The sequence below is a fragment of the Struthio camelus genome, chromosome 3, assembly GCF_040807025.1.
Source record: "Struthio camelus isolate bStrCam1 chromosome 3, bStrCam1.hap1, whole genome shotgun sequence".
Classification (NCBI taxonomy): domain Eukaryota; kingdom Metazoa; phylum Chordata; class Aves; order Struthioniformes; family Struthionidae; genus Struthio; species Struthio camelus.
The window spans coordinates 145,134,385-145,149,995 of NC_090944.1; the positions used below are offsets into that span (position 1 = coordinate 145,134,385).

The 15,611-nt window shown below is 46.2% G+C and overlaps 1 protein-coding gene across 2 annotated transcripts in view; it reads left to right on the forward strand.

Annotated features, from left to right (window-relative positions):
• SLC24A3 (solute carrier family 24 member 3) overlaps positions 1 to 15,611 on the forward strand; it is a 270,569-nt gene that overhangs the window by 235,323 nt on the left and 19,635 nt on the right. For both annotated transcript variants that reach the window (XM_068940760.1, XM_068940762.1), the window contains exons 11-15: positions 1,467 to 1,627; positions 2,227 to 2,503; positions 4,181 to 4,347; positions 6,170 to 6,284; positions 7,137 to 7,249. In XM_068940760.1, the coding sequence (XP_068796861.1) occupies positions 1,467 to 1,627; positions 2,227 to 2,503; positions 4,181 to 4,347; positions 6,170 to 6,284; positions 7,137 to 7,249 (833 nt within the window). The remainder of the gene's footprint in view (positions 1 to 1,466; positions 1,628 to 2,226; positions 2,504 to 4,180; positions 4,348 to 6,169; positions 6,285 to 7,136; positions 7,250 to 15,611) is intronic.

Sequence of the window (15,611 nt, forward strand, 5' to 3'; positions counted from 1 at the left end):
CAGACTGGCTGCGGAAAGAGAGACCAAGGGATTGCTTCATTTTCTTGCGTATTGTTCCTGTATTGCTTTGGCAGTGGGCCACCTGTGGCTCTGGAAGGCAAACAGCACTGCTGTGCACACCAGCCAGCAGCCCAGGGTAGCAAACAGCCCCCCTTTCAGCAAGTTGGCCTGCCTGAGGGTTTCAGACACCACCCTTTGCTTTCTGAGCTGGCACTTTTCTGAATAGAGGACCAAAAAGAATCAAAGTGCTTGTGTATTTGGGACTCTGTAAAATATATGTGTACATTTTTGCTATTGCTATTTCCTGGCCTCTGTCAGGAAAGAGCGAGCCATGGCTGTCCTGCTGGTGGAGCGGAGAATGCAAGAGCTGCAAGATTTGGTAACGTTCCTGGTAGCAACAGGGTGCTTGCAGTTCCCCAGAGTGCCACACATGACCTGCCAGCCCAAAAAAAGTCACAAGGAAAAGCTATCTGGCCATTTTTACTTTTATGACTTGGAAAGACCCCACATATTTACCCCTACTCTGTGGAAACCTTCCTAGCTAGAAAAAATTGGTATGAAGGCTGAGGAGATACTCTTCTGTAAGACTACTGATATGGCAGTAAATAGCAACACCATGAAACATTGCTAGTACTCAGCAGTGATTTTAATTGTAAGCTTGTAATAAAAAACACAGCTATGTTAGGGAAGATCTCAGGTTTCCCTGCTGCTCAGCCTCAGTTGTGGCTCATAACTTACAATCCTACATAGCATCCAAGCGCAGAAAAAATCCTGGGCTTGTCCCACAGGGCTGGTAAACACTAATATTTGTGCTCACTAGGTTGAGGCTTTGACCTTATATACCTATGCCCCAGCTAGAGCATGTTTTAACTATCTGCCCTGTGTGTCCTTTCTCCTTTGCTGCCTCCTGGCGGGTCGCTCCCAGTGGCCCAGCAGGCATGCTTGCCACCAGATCTGGTGGCAGTTCTAGCAATGACCTGAGATCCCAGAGTACAGGAACCTCCTTTTCATTTGCTCTGATACTTTACAGGAACGCGGTGATAATTGCCTCACCCAGTGTACAGTTAATGGTGGGTGAGGTCAATATCCTCATACAAGTGCAGGTGACATCAGTGGAATTAATGCAGCTTTGCATTAATTTCCCATTTCCACCTTAGGGGAACAACTGTTGGTGGAAGCAATGATCCGCTTAATACAGGCCTTTGATGAAGTGTGGAGAGTAGATTTAATTTTGTAATAATGAGCATGAATGGAGGCACCGTATTGGTGATTTATTTTAAAAAGAAATGCCACCTAAAGATAGAAAGTAAGAGCAGAGGAGGCATATTTTGAATGATAGTAGCTGAAGGAATGGTTTTTACATGGGGCCTCTGGAATGCACGGGTTTATTCTTCAGAGAACCACGCAGGACAGAGCAAGCGGCTGGCAGAAGAAGGCCTCAGTTTCTCTTTGTTCCTTGGCTGCAGGGAATTTCCACCGCAAAGCCTCGGTGATCATGGTGGATGAGCTGCTGTCTGCCTACCCACATCAGCTTTCATTTTCTGAGGCTGGGCTCCGAATCATGATAACCAGCCACTTTCCTCCCAAAACTCGTCTCTCTATGGCCAGTCGCATGTTGATCAATGAGGTATGTGTTACCCTTTTTTTTTTCTTTCTCTCTCTCTCTCTCTCCCTTTCCTTCTGAATTTGTCTCTTCCTACAGCAGCGTTCAGGCTTTTCAGGATCCCTGATGGCATTTTCCCAGGTTTTATCCTTCTGACAAGGACTCTACTAAATCATCCACTGATAGCTGTTCCCACAGAGATTTTAGTAAAGAAATCTCTAAGTTGACCAGGTTATGCTACCTGCAGCTATCACTTGCAATGGGTACCCCCAGCGTTGGTCTGATGTTAAGATCACTTGCATTTATTTTGTAGCCTGATATTCCGTTAAGTCTGCATTTAGTCTGCCCCCTGATCTTGGAATACCCCTGTAGTTAAAGCTATGGTTCTTGGTACTGCTCATACAAAAGTTTTATCTGTGTGAGATTTGTATAGAGTCATCTGCAAGCAAGCACTGCATTATCCATGGTCAAAAATCTATCCCTTTTGCTTTTAAAATCAAATTTTTAAAGAGCTCTGTGCATGTCTGTCTGTCTGTCTGTCTCTCTCTCTCTCTCTCTCTTCTTCCCCATCTCTTTAAAAAAGAAATCTACCTTTCAGCAAGAATTTGTACCTGTGTTTACAGAGACAAAGGCTGATCAACAGCAGGGCTTACACCAATGGTGAGTCAGAAGTAGCAATCAAAATACCTATCAAGCATGTGGTTGAGAACGGAACAGGCCCAAGCAACTCCTCCGAGCGGGGTGTGAATGGCACACGGCGAGACGAAGACATGGCTGAGGCCGGGAATGAGACAGAGAACGAGAATGAGGATAATGAGAACAACGAAAACGATGAGGAAGAGGAAGAAGGAGATGATGATGATGACCATGAAGGGCCATACACACCTTTTGACCTACCCAGTAAGAAGCTCCTGGGTTTGTGTTGTTCCAGAAAGCAAAACTCAGTTTGGGTATGCCATGAGCATCACAGATGTGTGTTGGGGTAGAAGTGTCTCTGTGAGAGCTCCTATCACTCTGTACCTCCCAGTTTAGTTCCTGGTCACAGGTAAAAGAATGCAGGAACTGAGTGGAAAGCATCAGAAACCTCTCAGGATACAGACCTCTGGACTTGGGTTCACCTCAGCCATAGTCTCTGAGGCTCCTGTGTTGGCCCCACAGTCACCCTGGGCCACTGTTGCAGCCAGCGGGGAGCAGCAGCTACCTCCACCAGGTCATTTCTGCCCCAGAAACCTGGTTGACCCTTTGGAGAGGTCCATCTCTCTCTGCTGACTACGGAGGGAACTGAAGATGGTGGGGCCATGGGAAGGTGCCTGAACGTAGCTCAGATGCATCTGGGTTTAGGCCTTATCTTCACTGGGAAGTGAGCTTCACTCTTATCTCAGTGATATTTAATACAAGGTGTGGTCCCAGTAGAGATGAGGCAGTGACAGTGCTGATGTGCAGTGGCAGATTAAAGAAGGTCCTGGGCTCCTCTGTGTCACTCTGTTAACTAGGCTTCTCGCAGGGGCTTCTCACTGCTTCTGGAAGGCTGAGAAGCAGCCAGAATAGCTACATGACTTGTGAAAAAACATACGTGGCTTGGGTTGCTGAGCCCTGGGCCTGCGGGACGGATCTCTCCTTTTCACCCACTCCTTTTTACACCATCAGGACCTTAGCCTCGGGGTGAATATAACATATTCCTGCTCTGCCTTTGAATCACACTTACCAGAGCGGTCAAAATCCAGTTGTTGCAGGCAAGACAGAATACTGCAGGGACCGTTTCTGCTCCTTATGGGTGGGATATTTTGGGGCAAACTCCTGTTCAGATCTCCTCATTCAAACAGCATAGCTGTAGTTCAAGTAAGGAGAAGAACCTGAGCTCCGAAGAGAGTTATTTAGATGCCCTCTGGACCATAGCGCTAGATTCATACTATGGGAAAGATTGGCATGGATCTCTGGAGGTCTCTGATCCAAACCCCTGCTCAAAGCAGATCCAGCTAAGGCATGTTGCTCAAGACTACATCCAGTTGAGTTTTGATTATCTCCAAGGATGCTGCTCCCACAGTCTGCCTGGGTCCCTGTTCCAGTGTTTGACCACCCTTGTGGTAGGAAAGAAAGGAAAACCCACAACTGTAGTACTTAATCAGAATTTCCCTTGTTGCAAGTTGAGTTCATTGGCTCTTATAATTTCCTTGTGCACCTGCAAGAAGTGCCTGGCTCTGTCTTTTTTTTTAAACCCTCCCATTAGGTAGTTGAAGATGGGTCAGGTCTCTTCCTAGAACTTGCTTCTTATTTAATTCCTCCAGAATTTGACCCAGGGAAGATATCAAGTGTGGACTGACCTATTGCTTGTGAAGCTCACTGGGATTTCCTGGGAAGGCACTTCATGTTCCCTCGGTGTGCTCTCTCTCCCCGCCATCTCCCCTCTTGGCTCTCACACTGTGCTCTTCTGAACAAGAAGTGTCTTGTCATTAGCCATTTGCATAGCGCTTAGGCTGAGGAGGCCCTGGCCTCTTGCTCATTCAAATTAAAAAAATACTACCATGCCAGACTAAAGCAGGCTAGAATTATGATTTTTTTCCCTTTTTTATATTGCAGATGGCAAGACTGAAATCTTGAAGTGGCTCTTTACGTGGCCGTTGAGTTTTGTCCTGTACTTCACAGTGCCCAACTGTAACAAACCCCACTTGGAAAAATGGTTCATGGTTACCTTTGCTTCTTCTACCCTCTGGATTGCAGCTTTCTCTTACATGATGGTGTGGATGGTATGTACCAGCTAGAGCCTGGGACCACAGCCTGGGAAAGGCAACAGAAATGATTTGTCAGCTTCAGTGAAATGTATAGAGAGCCCTGCATACATGAACTTTGGGAGAAGTTCAGGAAAGGAGAAACCTTAAGGCTGCGTTCATTTCTGTTAGACCTGTCAACAATGAGCGAACAAAATCTCGGCCTTCACTTGATGCGGGGTTGGGATTTCATGCAGATTCTTTAAGCTGGGAATAAATCCCACTTGCACCAGTTTAACACCTCTTTACCCTGCAGGGTCAATGTAAAGAGGCCCTGGTGCTGGTACAAATCTGGCCTCAGCTGCTTTTCCTCTCCTTGGAGCGATCAAGTTTGAGAGCCAGGGCTGTGAATGATGCACCTCAAACCCAGCGCGAGCAAAAGCGTGACATTCAGCCACACTGCTGCACAACTACCTAGTCAACAGGAACTTAATCTGATTCTAGCTCATTGTCCTAAAGGTAGAAGGGGATAAGGAAAAATGAACACAAAGAAATCTAAGCGTAATTGGCCTGTTCACTGGGAAGAAGAGCTTTGTGCGCTGACTGGGTCATTGAGCCTGTAAGCTTGCTGCAGGCTTCATGCATGATACGTGTTGGTGGTGTTGATGATACGTGTAGCTGAAAAGTTTTAAGTTTTCAGTAACTTAAAGTTACTGATTTATGGGAGTATTGCAGGAAGGATTATGTTTCTTTTGGGGAAGTCTAGACTCTTAAGCAGAATCAAACAGCGATGGGGTGTTGGCATCAGGAGAGAGTGAAGAAAGGGAAGCATGGATCTAGGTCTCAGCAAGGGAGCAGGCAAGCACAGAGGTAGCTCACTAAAGCTAAACTACTGGCCACTATTTCCCCTCTGGGAAGGGGAAGCAATTCCAAAAAATTTCCACTGCCTTCACAATGCACTCCTATACTAACTAAATGCAAAAAATGTATGCCAGGGTTTTCCCTGGGAACTAAACAAACCAGTTACAGAAGAGGGTTTTTTCTTTTTTTTTTTTCAATAACCTTTGTTATCCTGAACAAGAAATGAAAAGTTACTTGCTTTCTCCTGCTTTTCATCTGGGAGGATGAGGTGTTTTCAAGGAAAAGCTCTCCCAGCTTTCCATAGATGAAATACCAGAGTCCACAGGGTCACTGCGTTACTTGCAACATATGGTTCACGTTTCTTGGAGTATGCTGCAGAGAGTTCAGAATAGCATATATTATCCTGGACTGAGCTTTTCACTTTGCTCTGTGCAATTAAACATGGCTAATAGGAAATCTGGCATCATTAAATGAAGGCCTCCAAAATTTCAAAAAGCAGATCAGTTCAAAGAGCGCTAATTTATCATAAACTGCATAGCAGAGAAACAAGGAATTAAAGGAATCTCCTATCTGCTAAGAGGAAGTGCTCGCAGTATCTTGGGGATATGTCCCTGCATATAATATATTCATAATATAATAAACTTTGGGGTTGTTTTGGTGTCTGTTCAGCTATTACTTGTATGTGGCAATGCCTAGGAGCTTCATTCGACGTGAGGAGCCTATTACACCCAGTAGCTGGCCCCCATAGAGCCTCTTTTCCAGGTTAATGTCTGGAAAATTGTGGATGAAAGATGTAAAGCAGCTTACCAAAAAGAGTACATAGCAGGTCAGTACTATCCTCTGCCAAGTGATGAATGTACCAATAAAGCCTGTTACTGCTTCTCTTTAAAAAAAAAAGAAAAGTCAGGTTTGGACTGAGATAAATCTTCCAGTATTGGCGCAAGCTGATCTGTAATTTTGCGTCTTGCAAACACCCTGACAGTTTAATTCATCTCTGTAGGTTACAATCATTGGCTACACACTGGGTATTCCAGATGTGATCATGGGCATCACTTTCTTGGCAGCTGGAACCAGCGTGCCAGACTGCATGGCCAGCCTTATCGTAGCAAGGCAAGGTAGGTTCTTCACACAGATGGCACAATTGCCACCGAAGTGTTTTCTGGGTGTCCTCTTCCTCTTTAGGCAGCACAGAGGAGCCCCGAATGCAAAGACCATCAGAGCCCTGTTCCTGAAGCTGAAATTTAAAACAAGCACAAGAAAAGAGAATTATGTTGCTATTGCAAAGCAGTTTCTTAATGACAGTGTGGCAACAAGTTTTGGCACCACTGCCAACTCCAAACCTTCCCAAAAAATTCACAAGTTTTGTTTTGTTTTTTTTTTTTAATATCAGCTTTCTAGACTTGTGTAGAACATGATGTAAGCGTCTTTCAGCTCACTTTCCAGCTTTTCCCTGCAGTTGCAAGGACTGGAAAACACTTTTTTTTTTCCAGGAATTTTTTTTTCTTATGACTCCAGGAACAGGTGCTCTAAGAGAAAAAGAAAATTGGGAACGCTGCTCTGGGGAATTAAGAAGGTAGTTCTTCCTGAAATAGCCAGCTACTTAACCATGTCTGCCAAACTAGAGTAACTACAGACCAATTTAATCAGTCTAATACAGAAACTCAAGTCTCATGATTGCATTAAAGCACCAAATGCCACAGTGAGTGTGGTACAGAGGGAGAGCCAGCAGGTCCCAGCCAGCAGAGCCAGTGGCCAGGGTCCCACAGCAGCTGAGGCTTAGTTGAGGGAAAGTCTCATGATCCTAGAAAGTGGATCCAGCCCCTCCAACCATGTCGGCCTATATGATGGGAAGAGGGAAGGGGAAAAGGAAGGGACTTAACTCTGTGCCTTTATCCATGGAAATCATCTAGATTCATTCAGGTTAGCGTATTATCATGTCTGATTGTCCTTGGTTTCTGTTCCTGCAGGTATGGGGGATATGGCTGTGTCCAACTCCATCGGAAGCAACGTTTTTGATATTTTAATTGGCCTAGGCCTCCCGTGGGCTTTGCAGACCCTGGCAGTGAATTATGGTTCATACGTAAGTCCTGTGTTTGGTTGCATGATTTTTTTTTTAATACAGGCTTTATATAAACCGGTTAGATCTGTCAAAAAAAAAAAAATTGTGGATTGAATTGGAGGAAGCAAATAGTGTCACCCTCTTTGAGGGAAGTAGCATTTAATTCTCAATAGACAGTCCCCAGGCTTTGGAGTACAAGTACATCCATTTCCTCCTTAAAGGCAGGGCGCGTGCTTCAGTCTGCACTGAAATAAGCTAACTCACTGAATATACTGCATATTGATGCACTGGAATATATTCCTAATAACGAGAATGATCCTATTTTTAATGAGACAAAGGGGTAGAGCACACAGGTGGAAAGTAAAGGGTCTGAGCAAACCTGCAGAATTTTTGGTACGGAAAAGTCTAGGGTTACTAAATTGTTAACATACTGGAAAATGAAGGAAGCTGTTAAATAGCAAGGATGTTTCAGAGCATGACCATCGTCAGGAAACATGGCAGAGCCTTCTGCTTTGAGAAAACCTGCCCAGCACCAATGACACCTCTCTTTAGTTCCCAAATGCTAAAACAAAAACCCTCCAAAGCTGGGGAAAGCTTCGTTCTGCGAGGGAAGAGCAGGAGATGCTATGAAATCCCATGGGGAAGTGAGCGTTACTATTGCCATTAGCTGGACAATGCTCAGACATCAGCGTAGGATAGAGGAGAGATTCTTGATGACAATCACTAAGTGATTGCAAATCTACAGGCTACAGAATCGTGGAGTTATAGAATATCTGAGGTTGGCAGGGACCTCTGGAGACCATCTGGTCCAACTCCCCTCTGCTCAAAGCAGGGCCTACTACAGCAGGTTGCCCAGGACTGTGTCCAGTTGGGTTCCGAATATCTCCAGGGATGGAGACTCCACAACCTGTGCCAGCGTCAACCACCTTCACAGTAAAAAAGGGTTCTTACGTTTAAAAGGAATCTCCTCTATTTCAATGTGTGGCCCTTGCCTCTTGTCCTGTCACTGGATGCCACTGAGAAGAGCCTAGCTCCATCTTCCTTACTCCTGCCCATCAAGTATTCATGCACATTAGTAAGATCCCCCGAGCCTTCCCTTCTCCAGGCTGAACAATCCCAACTCTCCCTGCCTCTCCTAGTACGTCAGGTGCTCCAATCCCTTGATCATCCTTGCGGCCCTTTGCAGGACTCTCTCCAGTATGTCCATGTTTCTCTTGTGCTGGGGAGCCTAGCACTGGACACAGCACTCCAGATGCGGCCTCACCAGGGCTGAGTAGAGGGAGATCACCTCCCTCAACCTGCTGGCAATGCTCTACCTAGTGCAACCCAGGACACTGCTGGTGTTCCTTGCTGCAAGGGCTCACTGCAGGCTCATATTTAACTTGTTGTCCACCAGGTCCCCTGGTCTTTATCTGCCAAGCTGCTTTCCAGCTGGTTGGCCCCCAGTGTATATTTTGCGTGGGGGCTTTTCTCCCCATGGGCAGGACTTTGTATTTCCCTTTGTTGAACTTCTTGAGGTTCCTCTCTGCCCATCTCTCCTGCCTGTCAAGTCCCTTTGAATGACAGCACAAACATCTGGCATATCAGCCATTCCTCCCAGTTGTGTATCAGCTGCAAACTTGCTGAGGGTGCAATGCCCACATGGAAAAGCAGCAGGTGGTAAAAGTCTGAGGGCTGGATAAGCTCTGTCAGTCTTTCTACAACATCCTGAATCCAGTCCCCTGGCAAGCAGCAACCCTCACAAAACAGCATCTCCCACTACTGACGCTTGCCACTTTCTCCTGGTGCTGCTGCGGGGCTAAGATTGAGCCCGGGCGGATGCATCATTGGCCAGAGCTCCCAGCCACGCATCTGCTCCAGGGCACTGAATCTGTTCCATAGCTGCAATCCTTGAGGTGGAGCAGGAGCCGTTCTCCTGGTGCCAGAAGTCACCAGCTTCCAGCCTTCACCATCCAGGGAGTCTCCATCTCTCAATCAGATACACACAGACTCTGCCTTCCCCTCCTTCAGTACAGCTGGGGGTTTCAGGCTCTTCTAGTGGCTGGGCCTCGGAGAAGATCCGGTTGACATCTTTCTCATCATCTCTGATGCTGCGCGATCTGCAAACCTCCCCACACGGTGCCTTAACTTAACGACATAGGTCCTCAGTGAGTACATGTTTCCAGCAGTCTGCAAGGCCATCTCCTGCTGCCCCAGCCGCCGCAAGAGGCCCTAGGCATCCCTGCAGCCCCAGACCAGCAGCGCCGCATCCTCCTGCCTCCTGGAGCTCCACCTGGGTCGAGACCTTCAGTGTTATGGGGACGCTTGCCCCCCAACAGCTGCTGGGGACTGTGCCCCGTGGTGCATCACCACCGTTGCTGAGGATGGGGTGCTGGCTGGAGCGGTGATGCTAGCCCTGTTCTGTGTACCTGCAGCACTCACTGCTGCACTTGTACTACAATTTAGTAGTTATGTGGGAAAGGGCCCATGTAATGCATGGATAACTTCAATCCTGAGATTTCCTACTTCTTTGTGCACTCAGCTTTGCAGCTGTAACATTTAGTCTTTAACTAGTTGGGGCCTGACTGTAAATTAACAAATAATACTTGCAATAACAAGAAATACAAGCTCTCATGAGCCTCTTCCCCCAAAGGCAGCCAGCCATGGGCTCCACGGGAGAGTGGAGGGCTGGAGAGGCCTCAGAGTAATTCAGAAGGCCCTGTCTTGCTTTATCTATAGATTGCATTTGAGGCATTGTTTTGAGCATCAAAACTACTGAATATCATAGCATCCCTGGTACACTTAGAGCTCTCCCAGCCTGAATCAACCTATGATACCATGATCCTATGGCAAAACACCCAAAGGAAAAGTATCAACGTAAAAGTGCCCTTTTGACAGAACTGACATTTCAGTTTAGATGGATGAAGCATGAGAGCCCAAGACTTCGGAACTGAAAACAAAATGAAGGGCAACAAAGTTGTTAGGAATAAAATCCCTTTCTCTCGTGAGTAGCTCATCCCTATATTTGTTAAGTTTTTTTCCTTGAAAAGGATGAAAACAAGTGGCTGAACAGAACCAGCCAGCTCTCATGGAGGCATAACAATGTCGCTACTGTTTTGCACATCCAGATTGTTCATTGTACAGTGTGATCGCATGGTTAAAAAAAAGCAGCCTTGGAAACTGCCCCACAGTTAGCATAGAGAGTTTCCTCAGTATTCACTTACAGTTCACAGCTTTCTCTCCAAATCCTTGGATAAGCTGGCCTTCAAACCAAAACAACCTCCCACGCTCACATTAATAGTAATTAATTATTTAAGTATTATTAAGGCATCACGTGGAATTCACTGAGCACAGGTGACGGTGTTAACAGCAAAGTCCCGCTCACCTAATGAAAGCTCACAAACTCCAGCCAACCTACTCAGCTAAATGGGACTGCATAAGTCCAAAGCAGCAGAAGATTTCTAAGCTAATAATCACCATTTACAGCACTGCTCCGCTGGTATGCACCAAGATCCCAAATTTGTCTTTTTAGCACCCCTTCTAAAAGAGGAACTCCCCAAAGTTACAATGATTCTTCCTTCTTGTATACACAAGAAAAGAGATATTTTTAAAAGAAAAGGAAAAAAAAAAAAAAAGCTTAGTTGATCATGATTACTTTTGCATAGCCATCAAAAACCATGATTGCCTCTCCAGAAAGTTTTATCCAGGGGAACTATGTCAAAGTTAGGTTTAGTTTGTACCTCAGATCAGGAATTAAGGGATTTGAGATTAAATTGTGCTGCATATGGAGAGTAAATGAAGTTTAATAAGCAAATTGCAGGCATATCTTTTCTGGAAGCCACCAAAAAACAGACTGCATGATTTGGAAGTTAAGCCTTGGCACAGGAGAGCACTGAAGTGTGTGAGTAGCTCTGTGCACATGGATGTTCCTCTTTGCTTGCATTGCACGGGGAAGTGCTGTCTAAGAGTGAGCAATCCCCAAATTAAACCATGCTGTGCTCAATTCAGATCATCCTAAACAGAATAGTTTGTTGATATTCCTGACAGACAACAGGAGAAAAACGTTGGCAGCCTCCACATTTTCCAAGGCATAATTTTGCAAGACCATGTTTTCCTTTGAAAGAAAAAAGAAATACAGCAGAAAGTCCCCAGATAGCTTAAAATGTGAGCATAAGCTTAAGTGTCATTAAGCTTGTGAAGGGAGCAAATGTTTTGCTGAACTGGGACAAGATTAGCATGGTTAAACACATCTTGGGTTGTGCTCACCACCTTCGTACGTCACACAAGCTCAGTTCCCATTAATTGAGGATTTCTGACTGAGCAGTCTGACCAAGCTCACAGACACCTGGACATGCCCCAGACTTCAGACGAGCACCTTCAATACCTGCCTTATAAAGTTTCACACTGGGAAAAAAAGTGCAGCCTAGATGCATGCTATCCAACCTCCTCACAGCGGGTGGTGGAGGGGGAAAAGATAGAAGAAACCCATTTAATTTGTAACGGAGAGACTAAATTTGACAATGCATGAAGGATGCTGCAGCAGACTGTCTAGACAGTCCATGGTGTTACTGATAGTTTTTAGTCAGAGATGCTGCCTTGGGGCAAAGAGATGAATTAGGTGTCTTCCCAAAGGCCATCTCCCACCTTATATTTCTGGAAGTTTAAACGCCCAGCACTTTCTCCAGCATCATACGCTGTAACATCCCTCTGTATCTCTGGTCTCAGGCTCTCTTCTGAACCTGGACTCACAATTCAGAATCCCCCGTGGACAAACTTTGCTCCCTGTTATGCTGGTATGAAACCAGAACACAGTTACTCTGAGCTCCTGAGCTAAAAAAGGAGAACAGGTTCTGCACCGTTTTTCTTCTTGTTCTGACATTGTGCTGCGGTGTGCACAAACATGCGTCAGCGTGGCATCCAGTGATTTTGCACATGGTGACCTTTCTCAGCCGCCTGCGGTCAAGTGGCTTCATGCACCGACTAGCTGAGCAGCTGCTCAGAGCCGGAAAGAGATTTACATGATTTTGTTGTGAACGTGAGGACCAGTCTCACTGCTGTGGGCACTTTGAGCTACTGCAGCAGCCTCCATACAAAGAGCTCATGTTCGAGCCTCCCTGAAACTCCCTACGGGCAGGTGGGTGTTTTGGAGCCCATGTTACAGATGCTACCTTGAGATGGGAGGTAAGTAGAGAGCTCTGGATGAGACATAGCTTGCAAGTTGGTAACGACTCATGACACACCTGTATGTTGACTGTATTGTCCCACAGAGTCCCAGGGAGTGCTTAGTTTTGTCATGGGCTAAGCAGCAGCCCCCAGAAGCCCCAGGCAGGATCAGGGATCATTATTCAAACAAGTGTGGTCTAAGAGAGAGTGCATGGCAGGGGGAAATACAGCTTGTGATCTAGTAGATAAGACAGCAAAAGAGCGAGAGAGGAGAAGTGAAAGAGAGATTAATGGACTTGCTGGAGGTCATGCAAAAGGTTCGTGGCAGAGCTGGGAACAGGCTGTGAATCCCACGTGTTGCAGCCTGGTGCTTACTTGGTAGGGCGCAATCATTTTGATTAAGTGCCTCTCCCAGTCCTGATTTCTCCTTTCCCAGGCCCATTGTCAATGGATGTTTCACCTTCTTCTTATTATTCTTTCTCTTTTGTTGCAAGGAAGGAAAGGAAATCTTTGTCTTTTGCTTTTCAGCATGCATCCAGAAGTAGCCCTCACCCATTTTAGAGGAGAAAGTTCCCCTTCTTCCGTTTCCTTCCCCTACACAGAACATTTTGCCAGTAGGATGCGGGCACGATGCAAGCGCAGCTGCTGGGTAGCCACGGCCCCGGATGGCGCAGAGGGGCTGCAGCTGTGTGATTGCCATGGGCAAAGTTTGGCCACAGGCAGCACTCTGCACAACCAGTGTGTGTGCTCAAGCACTGGGGTCCTCCCTGTCTCCCTGTCTGTCCTCCCTGTCTCTCCTGGAGGTACCAGTTGCCATGAACGGTCTCTGTCTCTGCAGTTTCAGTCTGTAGGATTGCATCTTTCTTTTCTTCCTTCTCTCCGGTGCTGACTGCAGTCAGTCCAAACCCAAGCCAGAGCCATCTTCTGCTGCTTCGGGAGGGTATCAGCATTGATGAGGCGAAGGAAAGGTCCTCCTTTGCCCTATCGTTTCTCATGAATGCAGTTGTCAGTCCTGCAGTCCTGGCCTCAGCCAGACCTCGGACCCTTTTCCCACCAGAGGGTAAATCTAAACAAAATCTTCCTGTCCTGTGCACAGGAAGAGGAGACTATCAATCAGCTTCCGCATCAGATCACTTCCATTTGTGCAGTGTCTAATCTCTACCCCAGCTATATATTAATATTTTAAAGAGTTCTTGTTTTTAGTGGGGCCCCATTAATGCCCAAACACTAACTCTGCACTCCCGCCATGCTTCCCCCTGAAGCCCAGCTCTCGGTTGGTCAGACATCCCTTGGCCACCCTCCTGCCCCAGCTCCCGCCTTTCATTATCAGCTATAGCTGATCTAGCTCACCAGCAGAGCTTTCGGAGGAAAAGCGGCACCCCTTGGCCCTAGGCAGACCTTTGAAAGAGTTCACTCTCTCATCTTTTCCAGCTTGGAGTCCTGGAGGGGTTGTCAAGGCAGTAATCCTGTAAGAGTTGTTCCCTCAGGGCCTGGCAAATCCAGAATGGAAGGAAAGTTGCTTGGTGTCTTTTATCCAATAGCTTCCCTCTGGAATCTTTTTTGGATGTGAAGCCATAAAACAGACCTAAGCCAGGAATAATTTAGGGAACAGGAATTTTAGCCTAAGGATAAATGGCCCGGTTCATTTGTTCACATTGTCAGCAAGTTTGTGAGTATATCCATATGTCTATCCATTACTCCCCTGCCAGATAACTTTAGCCAATTTTGGCCAAATTTGACAGTAAGGTAGAAGCCTTAGAGATGTTACATTCCTGCCATGGAAAGAGGCAGCTGGACAGAGAAGGAATAACCCCAGCGTGACCTGTATTAGGCATCAGAGAATCTGCAGGGAAGTGGACACTTGAGAAACAGGTCAATAAAGCAAGCAAGCTTCACTGATTTGCTATTCACCGACCCTTTTGGTAGTCACTCTTTTAATTCCAAGGGACTGTGGTGGATCTTAAGATATAGGCCAGATAAAGCTGGCCTTAATCTCCTCATGGCCAACGACTGTTTATCTTTTCCCCTCCGTTCCTGCCCAGGTATCTACATATAGACCATGTTGACCATTCTGAGAAAAGCAGGAGGATGGGTTTGATGCATCTGTCAGTCACTGGGGCAAACTGTAAGGTCCAGGATGGTCCCTATCCACACCTAGTCCACCGTCTAGAGTGGTGACTGCACGTATCCCATCCCTGAAAAAGCTCCTTGCAATGCAGGAGTTCCTTCCCACCGTAACTGCTCCATTTCTTGCTTAATACCTCGAGAGTATATGTACAGCCCTCCATCTTGCATACTCCAGGGTTTATACGCTCTGCAAAGTGAATTGTGTGATATGGAGCAAACTAAGAAAATTTGCTTCAGAGTCTCAGAAAAGGTCCAAGAAGGAAATTGCATCTAGACAGGCAGGAATGCAGCATGTGTCTGAAGCTGTGGGCTGTTGAGACTCCTGTCTCGTGTCAGGAGCTGAGGAATGCAGGATTTACACTGAATTTACACGGTCAGCCAAGGACATTGCAAGCAAAGGATCCCTAACCTGATCAGAGACCTGATGTTTTTGCAGCGGAGGGGCTGGAAGCGTAACAGAGCCCTGCTAATGTTCCCAATTGAGGTAATTTCTCATTTGGACCGTGGAGCAAAACCAGTTTGGATTTTGGCTCCTTGTTTTCCCTTCAGCAACTGCCAAAGGAGAACAGAAGAATGGAATTACATTTATTTTATTTCCATTGTTTTTCCTTCAGTGTTTGCTTCAGCCTCGGTTTTTTCTTGCCTGCAGGAGCTGGGAGGGAACAGCTGGAGTTTGCAGCAGCATCTTCGTATTTGCTGCACAAGAAGCAGGGAGATGGGCCCATTTAAAAATCACGCAGAGCAGATTTTGAATTCGCAAGCCTTTCATGTGTGATCAGTCCATGCAGAGAGTTCTTCTGGCCTGCTTTGGCCACTAGATATAAGCCAAACCTCAAAGGAGAGTTTGGGAATGCTGTTTTTTTTTTTTTTCCTCTTTGCAGTACCAGAGAGCACTTTGTTTGCAGACAGTTCTCTCCTGAGGAAGAAGCATTTCCTATTTTTAAACAAACAGAGAGAATTGAGCTTTTTCTTCTATGATGAAGAAGACTTCAGCTGAGGCCCCTTCTCTGCTCTTTGCTAAAAATTGAAAAGTCCCCTCCCTTTCTGTGAGTTTTGAAAAGTTTGCTAGCCTTGTTTTCCCTGAGCTTAAACATCATCACATGCCCTGCAGAAA